The sequence below is a fragment of the Nicotiana sylvestris genome, chromosome 3, assembly GCF_000393655.2.
Source record: "Nicotiana sylvestris chromosome 3, ASM39365v2, whole genome shotgun sequence".
In the NCBI taxonomy this organism is placed as follows: Eukaryota; Viridiplantae; Streptophyta; class Magnoliopsida; order Solanales; family Solanaceae; genus Nicotiana; species Nicotiana sylvestris.
In genome coordinates, this window is record NC_091059.1 from 207,291,944 (window position 1) to 207,312,676 (window position 20,733).

General features: G+C 32.6%; 1 protein-coding gene and 1 pseudogene across 1 annotated transcript; both read right to left on the bottom strand.

Annotated features, from left to right (window-relative positions):
• Positions 1–5,095: 5,095 nt before the first annotated feature.
• LOC104243598 (uncharacterized) lies at positions 5,096–7,350 on the bottom strand (annotated as a pseudogene).
• Positions 7,351–9,509: 2,159 nt separating this feature from the next.
• LOC104243597 (ras-related protein RABA6a-like) lies at positions 9,510–12,146 on the bottom strand. The gene is made up of 2 exons (XM_009798809.2): positions 11,774–12,146; positions 9,510–10,026 (listed from the first exon to the last, which is right to left on the bottom strand). Exons 1-2 carry the CDS (start codon positions 11,998–12,000, stop codon positions 9,576–9,578), a joined length of 678 nt encoding a protein of 225 aa, XP_009797111.1. The 5' UTR covers positions 12,001–12,146; the 3' UTR covers positions 9,510–9,575.
• Between the last annotated feature and the right edge of the window lie 8,587 nt (positions 12,147–20,733).

Genomic DNA, 20,733 nt, shown 5'->3' on the forward strand with positions numbered 1-20,733 from the left:
ATTTTCATGAGGTCAGAATGGATCTTTCTTTATATCAAGTGATCTCACAACCGTCGGGGTACTCAATGGATGTGCTTTATCCATATAGAATCGCTTTAAAATCTTTTCGGTGTATGTTGATTGATGGACAAATATTCCATCTTTCATATACTCAATTTGTAGACCAAGACAAAATTTTGTCTTTCCAAGATCTTTCATTTCAAATTCTTTCTTCAAATAGTCTACTGTTTTTGGAAGCTCCCCAAGGAGTTCCAATGATATTTAAATCATCAACATACACGGCGATTATAACAAATTCAGATCCAGACCTTTTTATAAAGACACAAGGACAAATTGGATCATTCTTGTACCCTTCTTTCAACAGGTATTCACTCAGGCGATTGTACCACATACGACCTGATTGTTTCAATCCGTATAAAGATTTCTGAAGCTTTATTGAACAAGTTTCTCGAAAACTTTTATATGCTTCTGGCACTTTAAATCCCTCAGGTACTTTCATAAAAATTTCGTTGTCTAATGATCCATACAAATAGGCTGTAACAACATCCATTAGATGCATATCAAGTTTTTCTTGCACTGCCATATTTATGAGATACCTGAAGGTGATAGCATCCACTACAGGAGAATATGTCTCCATATAATCAATTCCAGGCCTTTGGGAAAACCCTTGTGCCACAAGTCGCGCTTTATATCTAACGACTTCATTTTTATCATTTCGTTTTCGCACAAAAACCCATTTATACCCTACTGGCTTTATGCCTTCAGGTGTTCGAACTATGTGTCCGAAGACTTCACATTTTCCAAGTGAAGTTAACTCGTCCTGGATAGCGTCTTTCCATTTTGGCCAATCATTTCTCTGTCTACATTCATTGACAGATTTTGGTTCAAGATCCTCATCTTGTTGCATTATTTCAACAGCAACATTATAAGCAAAAATGTTATCGATAACAATATTATTTCGGTTCCATATTTTCCCGGTTGAGACATAACTTATTGATATCTCTTCATTCTCATTATTTTCAGGTACCTGGACCTCCCTAAGGTCTTATCAATTGTTACGTCTTGAAGCTCTTCTTGAGCCACTACCTCTGTGTTATGTTCACTTTGATCACTTGCTCCTTTTCTTCTTCGAGGATTTTATCTTTAGAATAGATTGGTCTACCACGTTTCAAGCATGGCTTAGACTCATTTGCTTTAATTAATTATCCTGTCGGGATATCAACTCGAATTGGAGCATTAGCAACTGGAATATGTGATTTAGTCACCCTTGATAGGTCAGTGAATGCATCTGGCAATTGATTTGCAATATTTTGTAAATGAATAATCTTTTGAACCTCTCGTTCACATTGATTTGTTCAAGGATCTAAATGAGACGGTGATAATGCATTCCAATCTATCTTCTTTTTCAGCTGCTTATTTTCTCCCCCTAATGTTGGATATACTGATTCATCAAAATGACAATCAGAAAATCTTGCCGTAAATAAATCTCCAGTCATCGGCTCTAGATATTTTATAATTGAAGGAGATTCATATCCAACATATATCCCCAACCTTCTTTGAGGACCCATCTTTGTGCGTTGTGGTGGAGCAATTGGAACATATATCGCACAACCAAAGATCCTAAGATGGGAAATATTTGGCTCCTGACCAAAAGCCAATTGCAATGGGGAGACTTTATGATAACTTGTGGGCCTTATCCGCACAAGTGCTGCTGCGTGCAAAATAGCATGACCCCATACTGAAATGGGAAGTTTTGTTCTCATAAGCATTGGTCTAGCAATTAATTGGAGGCGTTTGATCAATGATTCTGCTAGACCATTTTGTGTATGAACATGAGCAACCGGATGCTCAATTGTTATCCCAGTTGAAATACAATAATCATTAAAGGCTTGGGATGTAAACTCACCAGCATTATCAAGACGAATTGTCTTAATTGCATAATCTGGAAATTGTGCTCTTAGCTTTATTATTTGAGCCAACAATCTCGCAAATGCCATATTGCGAGTTGATAGTAAGCACACATGTGACCATCTTGTAGATGCATCTACCAAAACCATATAATATTTGAATGGTCCACATGGAGGGTGAATGGGCCCACATATATCACCCTGTATACGTTCCAGAAATGCAGGGGATTCCATCCTAACTTTAATAGTTGATGGTCTAATAATTAATTTTCCTTGAGAACACGCAGCACAAGAGAATTCCTTAAATTGAAGAATCTTCTGATTCTTCATTGCATGTCCATGTGAATTCTCAATTATTTTACGCATCATATTAGAACCAGGATGGCCCAACCGGTCATGCCAAATAATAAAATTATCTTGATTAGTAAACTTCTTGTTTACTACGGCATGTGTTTCAATCCTGCTAATACTTGTGTAGTATAAGCCGGAGGAAAAAGCGGGTAACATTTCAAGCACATATTTCTTACCGGACGTTATTGTAGTAATATAAAGATATTCAATCTTTTCATCATTTGTAGTCTCAATATGATAGCCATTTTGGCGAATATCTTTGAAACTTAATAAGTTTCTTTGAGATTTACTACAATATAGTGCTTCATCAATAGCCAAATTTGTTCCTCCTGGTAGTAATAAATTGGCTCTTCCAGAACCTTCAATTAATCTTGTACTACCGGATATTGTATTAACATTCGCTTCTTTCATTACCAAATAAGAGAAATATCTCTTATCTTTTAAAATAGTGTGTGTTGTAGCACTATCCAGAAGACATATATCATCTTTATTAATCTTGAGTCCAATTGAAGACTGTGGAATTTTCATATTCTTCATAAAAAAGACAAATAATACATCATAAGAAATATGAAAGACAAGCAGGAAAAAAACATTAAGAAATACATTAGGAATGTAGAAACTAGCAACACGTGATGCATTAGGAAAATACACTCAAGAAAAATAAACTAGTTGCAAACATAAAAATAACAACTTTTATAGCTTCATTCCCCAGTAAGATGATTAGTTCTTCAGTCAATATCCTCAAAGAAGTCTCCAGCTTCTAAATGAATAATATTTGTTAGGCCTTCAAAATCATCATCTTTATATGCAAGATGTGCCTTAGAATCATATTTGTTTGAGGGACCTACTTCATCATCATTATTTTGAAAGGTCAAGTGTGCCTCCACATTATTTTCTTTTTTCCTGAGGGAGGCTTGATAAAGTTTGACAAAATATTTTGGCGTACGACAAATGAGTGCCCAATGACCTCTCATACCACATCGGTGACACATACTATTTTTCCCTTTTGAATGATTAATTTGAGAACCCTTATTGTTCTCCAATTTATTTCCACCATAATGACGATAATTGTTTCGCCCCCTGCCACGTCCACGTTTATGACCATGTCCACGACCATAGTAATTATTTTGTTTTCTTTCAAATTTATCATATGCTGCTACAACATTCACTTCCGGAAATGGAGCTGACCCAGTGGGACGGGCTTCATGATTTTTCATTAATAGAGTATTATTCTGCTCAGCCACAAGTAGGCATGTGATTAACTCAGAATATTTCTTAAAACCTTTTTCACGGTATTGTTGTTGTAGCACCACATTTGAAGCGTGAAAAGTAGAAAATATTTTTTCCAATAAGTCCTCATCTGTGATAGTGTCTCCACATAATTTTAATAGAGAACTTACTTTAAAGATAGCAGAATTATACTCACTTACGGTTTTAAAGTCTTGCAACCTTAAATGTATCCACTCATACCGAGCTTTCGGTAATACCGTAAGTTTTAGGTGGTCATATCGATCCTTCAAATTAATCCATAATTCAAGTGGATCTTTTACGGTTAAATATTCAGTTTTTAACCCTTCATGTAGATGATGACGAAGGAAAATCATGGCCTTCGCTTTATCCTGATTTGATGCTTCATTTCCTTGTATAATAGTATTTCCAAGACCTTTAGCGTCAAGGTGAATTTCAGCATCAAGAACCCATGATAAATAGTTCCTCCCGGTGATGTCAAGTGCCACAAATTCAAGTTTTGATAAATTTGACATAGTGAAAACTATCATAAAAGATGAATAAGTTAGAGAAATAATTATAATAATAAACAATTAATGAAAACAAAACGATTAAGGTAAAAGAAATGAAAATAGAGCTATATCATGTTAACAATCTACTATTTCATTTTATTCCTGCCATAAAGTAGAAATTACATACTTGTTTCATTTCACTTTATATTATTGATATATATGTGTTAATAAAATTGAACGTGGCTAACATTATTTATATGTTCCAATAAATATAAAGTAATTAAACTATAAAATTATTGCTTGTCAATGCATTTCTCATAGTTCTTCAAAATGCTTTAAAGATATGTTTTGATCCAGGGAGTCTAAGAATATTATAAGTATGACATTAGTGCATAGCTATTTTGATGACTTTGAGGTCCTCTAAGAGTTGATCACAGAAGAAAATAGTTATTTTATCACTGCAATGTACTTAAACTATTTAAGATGCTCAAGCACACAAGTAATCTGCAAACAGTGAGCATATGATATGTACTGCCATAAATAAAATGATTATAATGATACATACCTTAATAAAATATGGCTCAATTTAGCGGGAGTTAAGAATAAAATTAGAGCTTCGTGCTGATAACGTGTTATAAAATAAAAGCAATGCAGTGAAATATAAATAAGAAGAGATAGAAAGAAGGGAGAAGTGTTTTCTTCTTTCACTTTGGTGTATCTTTCCATTATAATTATATGGCCTTTTATAGTCATAAAAAGTAAAGATGATGGACATAAAGTAGGAGATTTAATCTTTAAGTTATTCACAACATGGGCATCCAATGTAACATTCAATGTAAAAACTATTCATAACATTACTCTAGTTATTAACTATTAATGTTAAATTATTTCAAAGTAAGTATTACTATTGGAACGATAGATTAATTTTCATGTTGACGTGCATTGTCCTTTAATTTTTGGTTTTGATAAAAGTTCTACAACTCTCGCTCAGAAACGGCTCAAAGATAATCTTCAACTCAGATAGTTATAGGGGTGACAAATGGGGGTCAAGTCAGATCGGATACAGAGGAGGAGCTAGGATTTGGAGTGTGTGGGTTCTAAAATTTAGAATAAGACTATGACCTAAAACTAATAAACAATATCAAACTGACTAAAGAATGAGTATCGATATTTAATATATATTTAAAAAGTAACGAAAGACAAACACAATATATGAATATAAACATTATCATTTCAATTGCACTCGACGAGTTGTCATGTTTTGAAAACAATCAATGATCGCATCATTAGATACACTTTCAAATACTTCATCCTCTATAAAACAAACTACACAATCATTCAAAAAGTCATCACCAATCCTACTTCGCAAATCATTTTTAATAAACTTCATTGAAGAAAAAGCCCTTTCAACCGTTGCAGTAGCCACAGATAATATCAAACTCAGCTTCACAAGCAAATAAACAAGTCCCCATGTCTTGTGAATATTTTTTTTAACCAATGTCTTCGACAGATCACCAAGCTCTTTCAAGTTAGAGAATGCATTGTCCATTTCTCGCACATAGTCAATATAGTTGTCAAGCTCATAATTAAGATCTTCAAACTTAGAAGCAGTGAACTCATTTGGATAATATGTAGCAAGTTTCATAATCTTGTTTTTATCATAATTCGCAAAAGAATCATCGGGACTCAAACTAGCCATACCAAGAAGCAGAGAAGTATTCACTTCACTAAAACGACTGTTAAGCTCCGAAAGTTGCAAATCAATAGTAGCACAAAAAACTTCTACGTACAAATGATGGGAATATGTAACAGTTGAGCTTTTACGCTTCGACTTTCCAAGTGCATACTTCTCATCCATTTTTGGGATTACAATACCATTCTTATCACAAAACGAAGAGACATCTTCAATCAAAGAATTTCATTTAGATTCTCTCATTGTTTGCAATTGCCTCTTTGTGAAATCAACAAGTTTCATTGCATTAATAATATCTTGATCTTTTTTTTGTAGGGCCATATTCAAATTATATGTAATTGCTAATAGTTTTAACATCAAATGTAATATACAAACGAACTCATAAGATCTTATATCTTCCACTAGACTTTTGGCTAATGCTTTCTCCTGATAATTTGAACCCTCATTTGCAAGAACTCCAAGTATATGAACAATCGATGAGAATAAAGAAATAAAGTTACGTAATGTCTTAAAGTGAGATCCCCAATGAGTATCACCTGGTCTTTGAAGCCCAAGTTCTTGATTTAATCCACTTCCTGTATGAACTTCACCAAGCACTAATAACTCATCTAATTTTTCAGCTTGATCATCTCTAAGAATCTCTCTACGCTTATAAGAACCTCCAACAACATTCAAAACATTAGCAAGAAAGTCAAAAAATTATTTACATCATGGTGTTTCTTTGCAACAGCTACAAAAGTCAATTGCAACTGATGAGCAAAACAATGTATGCAATGTGCCGAAGGATTATCTTTCGGAATCAAAGTTTTAAGACCATTGATATTTCCTTGCATGTTACTAGCTCCATCATACCCTTGTCCCCGTATTAGAGATGAACTCAATGAATACTATAAAAGCAAAGAATATATTTCTTTTTGTAATGCATGTGCAGTTGTATCTTTAACATGAACAAGGCCAAGGAATCGCTCAATAAGTTCACCCTCTTTATTGATATAGCGCAGAACAAGAGCCATTTGTTCCTTATGAGAGACATCCTTAGACTCATCAACTAATATCCCAAAAAAATCCCCATTCAAGTTTTCAATAATTGCTTTCACTGTTTCTTTTGCACAAGAATTCACAATATCTTTCTGAATATCAGGAGAAGTCATGGTGTTATTTTTTGGAGCTTTTTCTAATACCATATTTTTCACATCTTCCTTCCTATCTGCATACCATTTTAAGAGATCTAAAAAATGGCCTCTTCTAGTAGAAGTTACACTCTCATCATGGCCCCGAAAAGGAATTCCTTCTTTCAAAAGATACCTTACAATATCAATTGAAGCATTCAAACGAACTCGATGTTCACTTTTAATTTTCTCAGATTGCTTGTCCAAAGAAGTTAGAATGGATTGTTCTTGGTTCATTAAATCTAGCATCATATTGAAACATCGATTATGAACACTACCCACGTTACCCACATGTGATTTAAGTCTTTTTAAACCTTTATTCCAACCTCTAAACCATCCGTTGTGAAAGCATCACCTACTTTTTTTACATATCCTCCAACCTCATTTTTAAACAAGTAACAACATAAACAAAATGTTGCATCTTGTTTAATGCTATATTCTAACCATTGAGAACATGAAGTTTTAAACCATTCAAGATTAAAGATACGCATTATTCCCCCAAAATCTCTTTTTGGAAAGACAAAACCACGAGGTTGACAAGCTCCATTTTGTATATAATTTCTCCTTATACGATCACGTAAATTAGGAGGATATTCTGAAATTGATTTTCTTTTAGCAGGATCGGGCTCATAATAGCATACTTTATCCGATGCTTGGGAAGGATTAATATTGTTATTAATAACTGGACTTTGAGAACTTGTCAAAGGAGAGCTAGAAGAAGCTGCAGAAGCTTGAGCTTTGTAAAAACTCGTGATCATATCGACTTTTGCTAGAAAAACCTAAAAATCACAAAACAGAAATCTACTTGAAGTTGTATGTTTCAAAATACTATAATAAACTATTCTTTATCTCCTCTGACATAGTTCAATTTGTAAACTATAAGATATACCAATAAGAACTTATGAATACACAATGCTAAAATATAAAGAGTAAATCATCATGTACTTTATTTCACGAACTTATGTAGCACTAAATTTACACATCCCTTAAAAACCAATAGATAACTGGACATATTTTGTGCATTTATGATAAAATCCACACAGTAAAAAATATACTTTTATGTCAGAATTCAACTGGAAATGAGTATAAAGGTAATTGCCCCTCATTCTTGTAACAAACGAAAAATTCTTCTATCATGTGTAGAAACACTTTACAAAAATTGAACATAGATAAACAAACATAAGTAACTTAATCTCAAACCAAATTGGAATAGCACAATTTTTAATCATCTATTCATAAATGATACTAGAGTAATACTTCTCTAATAGCACAATTCATTACACTAATTCATTACTCTTGAAGTTCATAATCGATCCCACAAAATAGCACATTTAGCCGATTCCCCTGTTACAATCAATCATCAGTAGCATAATCTCAAACCAAATTGGGATCAACCGTAACAATTCTGCACTATTTCTATTTGGGCTTATTCATTCCAATACCAAAATAATTTGCCTCAAATCAATTGAAAAAGGGTTAAGAATTTTAATTCACATGAGATGGGAAGACGGACAGATTACAGATACCTGAGACGAACCCTAGCAGAGGCAGCAGAACCCTAGCTTTTTTTTTATTTGGGAATTGGAAGAAAACCCAGCAGAACCCTAGCTTTTTTTTTTTGATTTGGCAATTGAAAGAAAAAGTTTGTGTTTAAAATTGGGAAGCTTCTATCTTTGTTTATTAGAAAGAAACACGTTATGTTGAGAGGTAAGTGAAGAAAACGTTGTCGTTCAGTTGATTTGTGAAAAAATATATTAAAAAAACAAAATAAAAAACTGCTTTAATGGGGAATCGAACCCACACCTTTTTCCAAGGAACCCACAACCCTTACCACTGAACCCAGACCTCTTTTGTTACTGGGTTCAACATGATATATTTATATAGATGTGGTAAATTTTTCAATACAAATATAGAATTTCGGAAAAAGTCACTGAGTTCGCCCGAACCCGCACCTACTACTGTACCTCCACCCCTTATCGGATATGGGACATGTCGAAAATAGGTAATATAAAAATGGACAATTTTTCTAATCGACACATATTTAATATGAATAGAAAATGGGTTAACTGGCAAATAATATAGATATTCATATTATCTAAGACTTCTTGAATATGATCACACTTGGGAGAATTCCTAGTCTCAAAACTTGAGAAACCCCCAATTTGAGTCTTTGCAAATATAAAAGTTAAACTCATTGGTTATCTATTTATTACGTGAATAATATGAATCTTATTCATATTTGCCTACTTTTAAATAGTTCACTATCCAACTCATTTTTTAGTGAATAATATGGATGGTTAACTATTTCTTATTCATATTGCCACCACTAAATAGTTATTTCATATATGGTGGTAAACTTCCTGACTTGCTACATTCGATCATTTTGTCATTTTAGTGTTATTTGTTTGGTACTAAAATTTTCTAATACAAGGCACATACATATAGAGTGTCCCACTTGCTAGTCGACAATTAGACCAGACGAAATCAACATTTGATACTTAAATCTACTGTCAAAAAGAAATAAATAATTTTTAATAACAAAACAACACGTACTATTTTCTTGGAGGATGCTGCCGTGGATTAATTTGACAAAGGAACAAAGAGATTGGTTAACAAAGATCCAATAACAGAAAGAAAAAAGCAACAAACAAAAGTAAAGTGTGATCCTTTTTTCTCCAACTATAAATGTCAAACAAATTACAATTAATTAGAAAATTCAGTATAAACAACAAGTAGAATTTTGTTTAGTGGCTGTTACTTCATCATCCATCATGTTAATAATTTCTTTTTTTCCTTGAAGAGATTTTGGTGTAGTTGCTTCATTCATCTTAGCTTCCAAGCTTTTCTGACTCATAATTTCATGAATTTTTGTAATCATTTGAAGAAATGCTTCTTCTACATTTAGATTGTCCTTTGCTGATGTTTCCAAAAAAGATAATCCTTCTAATTGTGCAAGGCTTTGCCCATCTTCAACATTAACTTCTCTTGCAGAATTGGCCAAATCAGATTTATTTCCAACAAGAACAATTACCATGTCTGAGCTGCCATATTCTCTAAGCTCGTATAGCCATTTTCTTAAATTTTCAAATGTTGCTCTTCTTGTTATGTCGTACACAAGCAAGGCACCAAGTGCTCCACGGTAATATGAACTTGTTATGGCTCGAAACCTGGAAGAAAGAACGATATTTATGCAGGTTGGACATTAATACTCCCTCCGTATTAAAAAGAATGAGTCTATCTTCTTATTCCTTCCTCCGGTTCATTTAAGTGATTTTTGGCTATCTTTTTGTGGTCCATAATATTTGATTTTTCAAATATCAAGTAGGATTTCATTTCTTTTTTCCAAATTGCCCTTGGAATAAAGAGCCTAGGAGCATTTGTTATATTTTCAATGAACAAATTAATGTTAACATGGTCATTTTGATTGTTAATTAGTGCTAAAAGGTGGATTCCTTAATATATGTGAAAACAGCCAAAAAATCAAATAAAGTGGAAGGGATGAAGTAGCTTATTCCAAGAAGAATGATATTTTTCTAATTTTTAAACTAATTTAATTTGAACTTGTTATTTTCCCCTTAATAACAAGCTTCTAATAGTCATAATGATAAGACATATTTAAAATCATAAGTTTTAAAAGTCTTACAGCCACACAAGTATTAAGAATATTTAAGATGATAAATTTCAATAGTGTTTATTTTACGCTTAATGACAAGCTTCTATAATCATGCAAATAATATGAAACTTCGAGATCATATTAAATATTATGTACTTCTAATACGCTAACATTTCTTTTAATAATTGACCATGCATTGATAGCATTATCATGTGCCTTTTATGATAATTGCTCCTTGCCACTTAATAATGGAGATATATTGAAACAATTATTCAAACACCATATTGACCTAAAGGATATGTACAGCAATATCTTTTTTTCCATCAAAAGAAAAATAAATTGCATGCGATTGGATTTTTATTAATTAAATTTTCAATACACTTTAGTCAAATTTATCGATCATGTCAACAAAGTGGTGAGTTGGTATCGATACTTTTATAGACTTAATAGGCGTGAAGATAAGGTAAACACATTAATTGGGCGGTTAATTTGGACTCATGTTGAGAGAATATCCTTCATTTATCCCCGTCATCAATTAGGAAAACTTACTAACTTTTTTCTCTGAATTTCCTTTCTGCAATTAGACCAAACTTTTCATCCATAAATGTTTTGGTAAATACTATAAAAGGTGTTCAGATATTCTTGTAATGACCTACTTATATACGTTGAACTTGAGATTAAGCAAATTAAAGAAGCCACGTCACTAAACACTAGCGGAACAAAGACGAAACAATGATTTGAAGTTTATGGGTTCGAAATTTGTTACGGAACTCATAGCTCGTCCTAATTAAAGGGTTTGTAATTAATATTTATATTTATTATAATAAATTTTCTAATACAAGTATAATATTTAGCAAAAGTGATTGAGTTCACCCAAAAACCCTGCCTAATAGGCTAGCTTCGCCTCTTCTGGCCAAAAAGAGAGTTTCTGAAGGGAGGATCCTAACACGTTAAGCAAAACTTGTACTGATCCAATGGATCCAATCCTAATAGAAACATTCACAAAGGGTCTAAAAACAACAGTGTATAGTCATTATCAAAATAATAGTTAAATGTATATTTTATATGGATTAAAATATATAAATTTTATACACTTTTCGGTTATCGAATATAAATAGTTTCTGGAGCGGGCTAAAAGTGAAAAAAAATCCCATATTTGTTCGTGTATTGGAGTTCATTTTAATTGTTTAAGAATGAAAAGATGATTGTTGAGTTCAGAATACTAAATATGGATTAAAAACAAGCCCAACTGAATAAAAGAGGGTGAAGGATTAATAAAATAAAAAGTTGGGGGGGGGTACCTTTCTTGACCTGCAGTATCCCATATTTGTGCTTTGATGAGCTTATCACCAACTCTAATATTTCTGTAAGCAAATTCAACTCCAATGGTAGGTTTAGAATCCAGCTGAAATTGATCCTTAGCAAATCTTGACAAAAGGTTTGATTTCCCAACTGCTGAGTCTCCTATTAGAACTGCCTTGAATAGATAATCACACTCTTCATCAAATGAATCCCCCATAATACTCATAAGAATTTATTATTAATTACTTGCTAGGAACAATAAATATGTATATAAAGAAGAAAGAAAGAGGAAATAAGAGGAGAAGAAGAAGGAGAAGGCAGGTATGAGCTCAAGTCATAATCACTCACACATAAATGTGAAACCAAAGCCATGAGGACTCCTTTGGAAACTAATGGCTAGCTAGGAAAAAAAGAAAATTAATGGGTGTAAAGCATGTGATACCCTTTTTGATAATGACATTATGAGGTTCTTTAATTATGGCCTTTTTTAGCCTATCTTGTTTTTTTAATTAATAAAATTATTATCTCAAAAAAAGTTTAACTTCTAGCACGGATTCATTTTGATTATTTTTAAATTCACTTTTTATTATTAATTAATAAAAAAATATTTAACCATATTAACCTTAATTTGTTCATTGAAAATATAATAAATTCTTCAAGGCTCTTTACTTCAAGGGCAACTTTGGAAGAAGAAAGTTAATTTCTTCTTAATATCTGAAAAAATCAAATATTATGGACCATAAAAAAAGTTAATTTTTTTTTAATTAAAGTAGATTGGAAGGAGTATACAACAATAATATAATAAAAGATTTTGATCACCTAAAAAATAGTTACAAATAATTGTCCATAAAAAATGGATTAATAATATAAAGAAATCTTACTTCATACAACGAGTTAAAATATAATGTTAGTATAGAAACATTTTACATTATTAAGTTAAATCCTTACAATTATTAGGTGACATCCACTTAGTTCGTATTGCTAACCATAATACTGGAGACTTTAGTAGTGATAAACCAAATTGATCCACATGTGCCCCTAATTATCTCCTTATATTTTATTTTGTGAATAATTGCTCGATTTCATGCTTCATGATTGGGGCTTCTTCCTCACCCAACTGTCAAATTAGCAATGGGCCAGGTGGGGGTGGGGCTAAAAGGTGTATAGGCAATCCTCCTATAGTTAGAGGCATCTTAAGAATAAAGTAATAAAATGGATAATCATTCCTAATCCTTTTTTTAGGAGAAAACGAAGTATTCTTAATTAAAAGGATTTGACCTAACTGTTGGTAATGAATTCAACACCCGACATTCAAACCCAAGATATCAATGTGTTTGGTATCAAATCAAGTCATTAGAGAAAAGGATTATTATCTAAGGAACAAAAGGAGAAAAGTAAGATGAAAGATTTATATGCTACAACTAGAATTCTCTAACCTCGCAACGATTCTAAATCAATTTGCATTTATCTAGGAAATAAGTTTCTATTTCTGTTCTACTTGCTCATATATATAGTTTCTTTTATCTTTAGTAACATGTTATGCATTTGAACGAAAGTCCAAAATTCGAAGTGGACAAAATGAGTAGTCACTGTATTCATGTGACCAACATTGTCATTTTCTACTCTTTGCTTCTACCCCCAAATTTTACCGATTTCTGACATTTCAGCATTGATTGGGAAAACGCTAGCACGAAAAATGGAAAAAATTATTGAAAAGTAAGTCAGGCTCCCGCACAAGTAGAGCAGACCTAAAAGCTACATATAGAAATATAATTTAAGTACCCCCCCCCCCTCCAAAAGAATAAGTACACATATGCCAAATTTTGGTGCATAGCCATTTATCCTGTGAAAGTCCAAGATGGGAACAAGCTATGTTGGACCAGCCGCCTAAAGCAGAGCAACCTGTTTCTTGGAGTTGATTGAACCTAGACTGCTTTGTTGCAAGTGCTGTTATCTCAAAAGTAAAGAAAAAGAATTTCTCACCTATATATAAAATAACAAAATAAACATCTATATCGAGATTAAGGAGAAATCGATGGCTAAGAGAGTCAAGAATCCAAGTGATGGTGTGCTGATTCAAGTTTTACGTTCACTTACATAGGGCGCAAATTTAACCAATATCATCAACTACCAAACTTGATATAGAAATTGAATTCCTAACTCACTTACCCAAAATGAAAATAAAAGGTTAATACATGCCACCGATGATTGATTAGGGATTCCATTTGGACTCCAAAAGCCCATTAATAGATGTAAAGCGAAAATCCAGTCCAGTCGCCCATCCTTGACAAGTACATCGATTTTGGGAAGTAACTCTACTATACATGCTAGATGCCCCCTCCTAGTAATTGTAATTTAATGCAGATGTCCAACTCAAAATAATAGCAGAAATATATATATTCTATATGTTATATGTAAAAGTTATATAATTTTTATACACTTTTTCGGCTACCCAAAGTAAGTAGTTTCTAGCGCGAGCTAAAAGTGATAATACCCAAAAACAGTTTTCAGCCGATGCAGTAAATTATACTCCTAGTTAGCCCTACTTCTAGAATCAGTTTAGAGCCCGTTTGGCCAAGCTGTCAAAAATTACTTATTTTGAAAAGTGTTTTTGTTCAAATGTATTTTTTTAAAAAGTACTTTTGCAAAATAGTAGTAGTGTTTTTTGCAAGTGTGTTTGGAAAATCTTTCCAAAAAAATACTTTTAAGTATCAAATTGCAAAAAAGAACAGTAATGTTCAGTTTGCAATTAGTATTATTCAGAAAAGAAAAATAAATTTAAATATTTATTATAAAATAAATAATAAAATATAAAATAAAAAGTAAAATATAAATTACAAATTCTAATCAATATAAAATATAACTATTTTAAGGCGGAATACATAAACGATCCCTTTATGTTATCCTCAACTAACAGACATGCACATCAATTGACCGCTTTGCTATTTAGACACTTCAAGTAGCTATTAAGTATATCCAATAAACACCCGAGTGCAACAGACCATATGCGTGAGTTACACTTGCCAATGACATGTCAAATGAATCAATTAAAAAATGACACGTATAATTTTAATAAAAAAAAAGAAGTTACACGTATAATTAACAACAAAAAGACATTGAAAGAAAAGACTTCCTCCCTAGTTTCAACTAAACCAACACCCTGCCCCACCCCACCAACTTACTCTTCTTCCTTCCTTTCACTTATGTCTTCCTAAAAAACAGAACCCTTAAAATCCATCTTCTTCCATCGGTCTTCCGAAATAACAGAACCCTCAACCCTCATTTCACTTATGTCTTCCACCTAATCATCGTGCTTTTCTCTAACCGAAGATCACCAGACCGAACCTCGATTAGGAAATTTCAAATCTTCTCGAACAAACGCAGGATATAGGCGGGCGAGTTCTGATATCGGGCCGGGTTCAGGAGAGGCTTACTCGGGAAACGATGTGGTGAAGGAACTTGATGATGGATCTAAGAAAGGCAATGAAGAAGGAGTTGTCGTCGTCGAAGTCAGTGGCTGAGATGAACCGGGGGGGGAGTGAATCGGCTTGAGGGAGTAAAGAATTGAACCGTTTGGAAACGAATTTTTCTTTTTTGTGCTTAAAAAAAATGGACCAATAAAGGCCCCGGCCAAACTTTCGGCCACTGTTCCGGTGGTAGCTTAAAGAGGTGGAGCTACTGAAATTTTTGGTGAAAACAGTATAATATTATTGTTGAGAGATATTTAGCTAGAAAAAATAATATAATATCGGATCCACTATCAAAATTCAATTTAATTTAATTCTAAAACAAGAAAGAAAAATTCTGATAAAACGTCACGCGCCCAAATACAATTGAAATACACGTAACTTGCCATGTCAATATGAGGTGTCTGCTAAATATACTTAATAGGCACTTGAAGTATCAAAATGGTAAAAAGGCCAGTTGAGGTATCTAGTAGGAGTAGATAAGGACAACTTAAAGGGGCCGTTTATGTATTTCGCCTTATTCCAAAGCAATAACATTGAATATCTAGTAGGAGTATTACTTATTGTTTACATGATAATTTAAATATATCAAAATATATTATTCAATATAAACTAAAAATCTCCTCTGAGGAATAGGAGGAAAGGAATAAAAAAATGATTGAAGTAGAAAGAGAAGAACAGTATAGTAGAAATAAAAAGGAAAAGGAAAAGAAAAGAGTTAAATTAATGAGAATAATTTGAAAAATATAAATTTATTGTAAGGTTATTTTTGTCTTGGATAAATTAATTTTTTGGTTCTGATATCACTCAAAGTACTTTTTCATCTCGGGCAAACACCTCAAATTTTTCAAAGAGTAATTTTTTTGACAAAAAGTACTTTTTGCTTCCTAGAAGCTTGGCCAAAAAAGCTCTTATTTTGAAAAGTATTATTTTCTCAAAAGTGTTTTTCAAAAAAAATTTTGTTAAGAAGTAATTAATATTTGGCTAATTAATTTGAATTTGAGTAACAATTAGTGATTGACCAAGTAAGTGTATTTTTCCTAGAAGTGCTTTTCAAAAAAATGTTTCTATGTAAAAGTTATGTTTTTCTGCTTCTCAAAAATTATTTATGTATATAGTGAAATATTATTTTTCCCTCTAAAAACTTGGTCAAACAATTTAATGAAGGGAATGTCACACCCCTTTTTACCAACTAACCCTTTTAAAATAAAATAAAGTAATTTTAAAGATCAAAAGGGTTTCAATTTGAAAAGTGACAAAAGATTGTATTTCGAAGAATTTTTAGAGTCGATTTCGACGTGCCATGTCACTAATTTTTTAAAAATAAGAATTGTCCTTCAAAATACATTTGATTCCGAAATAAACTGACTGCACTAAAGATTCTAAGTAAGGGGGTTCATTGGACTCCGGAAGAAGGTGTTAGGCATTTTCCGTGTCCCGTAAAAGTCACTGTTGCATCCTGGATCTAGTTGGCTTTAAAAATATCGAATTGAGGCAAAAACAGACAAGAAAACGAAAAGGAAATAAAACGAAATAAAAGTCCTAAACTTAGCCTATACTAATGCTTCCTCGAAAGACATCCAGCTTTAGTCTTCAATTATATAATGCTACGGGACATCCCCTCAATAAAATATTTATTGAGTCTACGGGCATTCCCCTGAATATAATCGAAAGGGGACGACCTCTTACCTCGGATCAAACAAAAAGAAAAAACCTAAAACTTGCCTACCCAAGCGTGGTCTAAACATGCTCCTAGCAATTATGGAAGAAAAGCAAAAATAAAACTAAAATAAATTAAAGACATTTCATGCTCATGTTCAAGTTCATTTCACTTGTGACTTCACCCCCGCGGCCCAACATCATCATCCAAATAATTTAACGTGGAGCATTTAACAAATAACTATCCAAACATTGAAAGAAGACAAGGACTAAAGAAAACCAAGATAATAGCAATACTAAAATAAGAAAAGTGAACCGAAGCCATTAAAGATTTTTTCATCACCCAGCTCCTTCTCAGCTTCCTCAAATCACAACTAAAGGCCCACACAACCATGACAGACAGAAAGCCTTAATTAACATATCAAAGTATTTAAGTGAGGTGGAGCACATATGCATAGTAGACTAGGAGATTAAAGCATGGTAAATTCACAGAGACTTGCTCAATTTCAAATTCATCAGAGAAAGAAATAGGATAGGGACTATAACGTTTAAGACACGAAACACATAGCACAATTAACTTGCTCGCAAACTACTACACCAGTACTTGGCTTAACAGAAAGAACACATGTTTAAAACTAGCTCTAAACACAAATATTAAATCAATAACTAAAATTGATGTTAACTACATTATTTAACTTGACATGACCTAGAATTCATACATAAAATCACTTCCAATGCATGTAGCAAGGACTTCAATCATGAGACATGAGTTGCGCCTATATTTTCAATGAGATTGAAAGATTTCAAACCAACTCATCAAATTAAAAGGAAGCGAAATTCATGGAAGTGTAGTTTTAGTTCTTCGAAACAAATTAATAGAAATATTATTCCAATATTACTTTTAGGAATTAAGGGTTGATCTTACTTAAGCATGAAATGAACAGCTTTGTAAAATAAGCTTGTCACGTACCTACATGGATCTCAATTATGATGATAAACCTACAAACAAGTACATGACTTTATTTTTTCTACTTAACATTCCAAAAGCAGTGAAATTTGTAAAAAATTCATTCATATACTCAAACCACGAAAACAAGCACAAATACTTGAAGACCGGTTGTCTATCTATGAAAATTTCGATTTATCAAACCAGATTCAAGGCATATCAACACAACACTCTAGATCCGCGCACCTCGAACACATTTAATCTTTAAATCAAACATTTTATTAAGAGAGACTAAAGGCAAAACCGAGACCAGAAAATACAAACCAAATCGATATGGGAATTGGGATAATATATAGAAATCATCACTACAAATTTAAATCCCCATCTTTAATTGGCTCATCCAAGGCATGATTCATACTAATCTGGATTAAGACTAAGAGAATAGAAGAACCTGTTGAGTTAAAATTCCTTAATAGCAATTGAAAAACCAGCGAATACACTATTTTGACTTCAACGTCCCGATGAGAATCAACACGGACAGAACCGCGAACCAAAATCTAAAGTGAAACTCGGACTGAAATCCGTTTGACACGAACAGAACCGCAAACGAACCTCGATCGGCAAATGAACCTCAACTCAACTAAAACTCCATTTTAAACAAATATCCAGAAGAAGAAACGAAATTTTTCTTTTTTGTATTTTCTGATTTCAAAATAAAATTGAAACTCGAATGAACTAATAATTTTTTTTTTCTGAATGGGCTAAAACCGAGAACTAGAAGAAAAAAGGTGAAAAATCAAAAATCTAGACCCTACCTTTTCTTTCTTCCTCCCCAAAATTCTGTCTGAGAAACCCTAAAAACTTTTTCCGAAAAATCCCCCTAAAATTTCTGTCCGCCCCAAATTTCCAGATTTTTTTCCCAATATTTTCTCCCGAAATTTCTGTCCTCCCGTTCTCTTCTTCCCTGCGTTTCTCTGTTACTGTTCCGTCACTCTTTTTCTATGTGGGTGTGTGTTTCCTTTTTTATGCGTGGGGATTTTTGTGGGGGAGTGCTGCAGTCTGGTTGAAACAGAAGAAGGAGCAGCGATGAGTTTGGAAATAAGGCAGAGGCGTGGAGAGGGTACTGCTAGGTTGAAAGAGACGACCTCTTTGTTGGGCTGGTCTTTTTTCTTGGGGGTGGGCAGCTGTTAGCTTACGAGATAGGGTGGCTGACTTGACTTATGCCATTTCCAACCTTGCCCCATCCCTATTTTTGGGGAATTTAGCTCCAACCCTCCCCATTTTTGTCCCCAAAATGGGGATGAACAGTGTTCCCTCAAATATGATGTACACTATTCATCTCCCCATTACTATTATTTAATTTTTTAATTTAACTCTTTATATATACCTAATTATATTTATGTAATATCGTTATAATATTAATATTATCTTAACTTTGGTGTATAATTTTAATAAATTAATTTTCGTGTATTTATAATTTTTATGTAAAATTATAAGTTAATTTTATTGTAGAATTGTTTTAATATAGAAATTACAAATTAATAAAAATAAAAGATGGAATTTGTTTAATGGAAATTAACAAATGAAATTGAAATGAAAGATAATATTATTATATAGAAGAGAGAGAAGAATATAAAAAAGTTTGGAGAAAAAAATAGGGGAATGGTTGGAGTAAGTTGTACTCAAAATGGGAAAATCTCCATTTTGGGGACCAAAAATGGGGCAAAGGTGGGAGATGCACTCACACTTACAGATTATGGTTAGGTTTTTGGTGTTAAAATGAGCTTTTATATGGTGGGATAAAGGAGTATAGGCCATTGGATTATATTAAATGAAGGGCTACGATTTAATCTCCAAAATCAAGTGGTCCGACGGGTCAGTGGGGCGGGTCGGCGGATCATGGGGTTGGTTTAATGGAATTGAGCTGTTGGAAGTTTGGGCTCAGGTTTTAGGGATCCGAATTTGGGCTCAATTGTGGGCAAGAAAAGCTTAATATTCATTAACAAAGCCAATTTTTTTCCAAACTAATATAAAATACTCGTAAAACATAAAATCACTCCTAATTGGTTAAAATAAAACTAAAAAGTAGAACTATTTGATATTTAAATATTATAATAAAGTAAAAAGTAGATAAACTAGGCTAAATTCATGATAGAATTAAAACAATATTATTATAAATATACTAATTGACCTTAAACTAAAGATGAAAATATAGAAATGTGAGAAATATGATAAATAAAACTATTTTGCATTTTTTTTTAAAAAAAATTATGCCTTACTATTAAAGTAAAATAGATTAAAATTATATTAAAATAAACTCAAGTAAATATTTAAAATATTAAAATACTAAAACTAACATTAAAATTTACGCTGGTCAAAAATTACGTACTTACCGGGGAAACAATTAATGCAGAAAATGCTAGAGATGTACAACATGCCGCGTCTATGGTGGAAAAAAGAGGACATATGAAACCAGCTAATAACAGTACAGCGAAAGATCTCAACAACTCAAAGCACGCAAAGGTGAAATAGTTACAAAACAAGCGATTGGTAGACCTTGTTCAAGAAATTAGTGCTGTGGAAAGTTCCGCATTCGAAATTTTCATAAAGCACTATCTTTTAGTGGTAATTAACTATTTATAGATATCATTTGTTATATTACGGATTGTAGATATGTTTTCTATTGTTATAAGATGTATTAAATGTATTTAAGCTACTGTATTCATGAATACAACAGCAAAAATAGGCATGAATCAGGGAAGTCCAACTAATCACTTGTTGTATTCGAGTGTACTCGACTGTATTCATGGCGTGAAACATGGGATTACAGCTGGACAGATTATTGCATTCGACTGTATTCACGGCGTGAAACGGGGGATTACACTAT

What these genes read in the sequence shown, in the direction of transcription:
- LOC104243597 (XM_009798809.2), bottom strand. Translation starts at nt 12,000, where the DNA reads ATGAGTATTATGGGGGATTCATTTGATGAAGAGTGTGATTATCTATTC. An exon ending in GATACTGCAGGTCAAGAAAG is followed by an intron (nt 10,027 to 11,773) that starts GTACCCCCCCCC and finishes TCTTTCTTCCAG; the next exon opens with GTTTCGAGCCATAACAAGTT.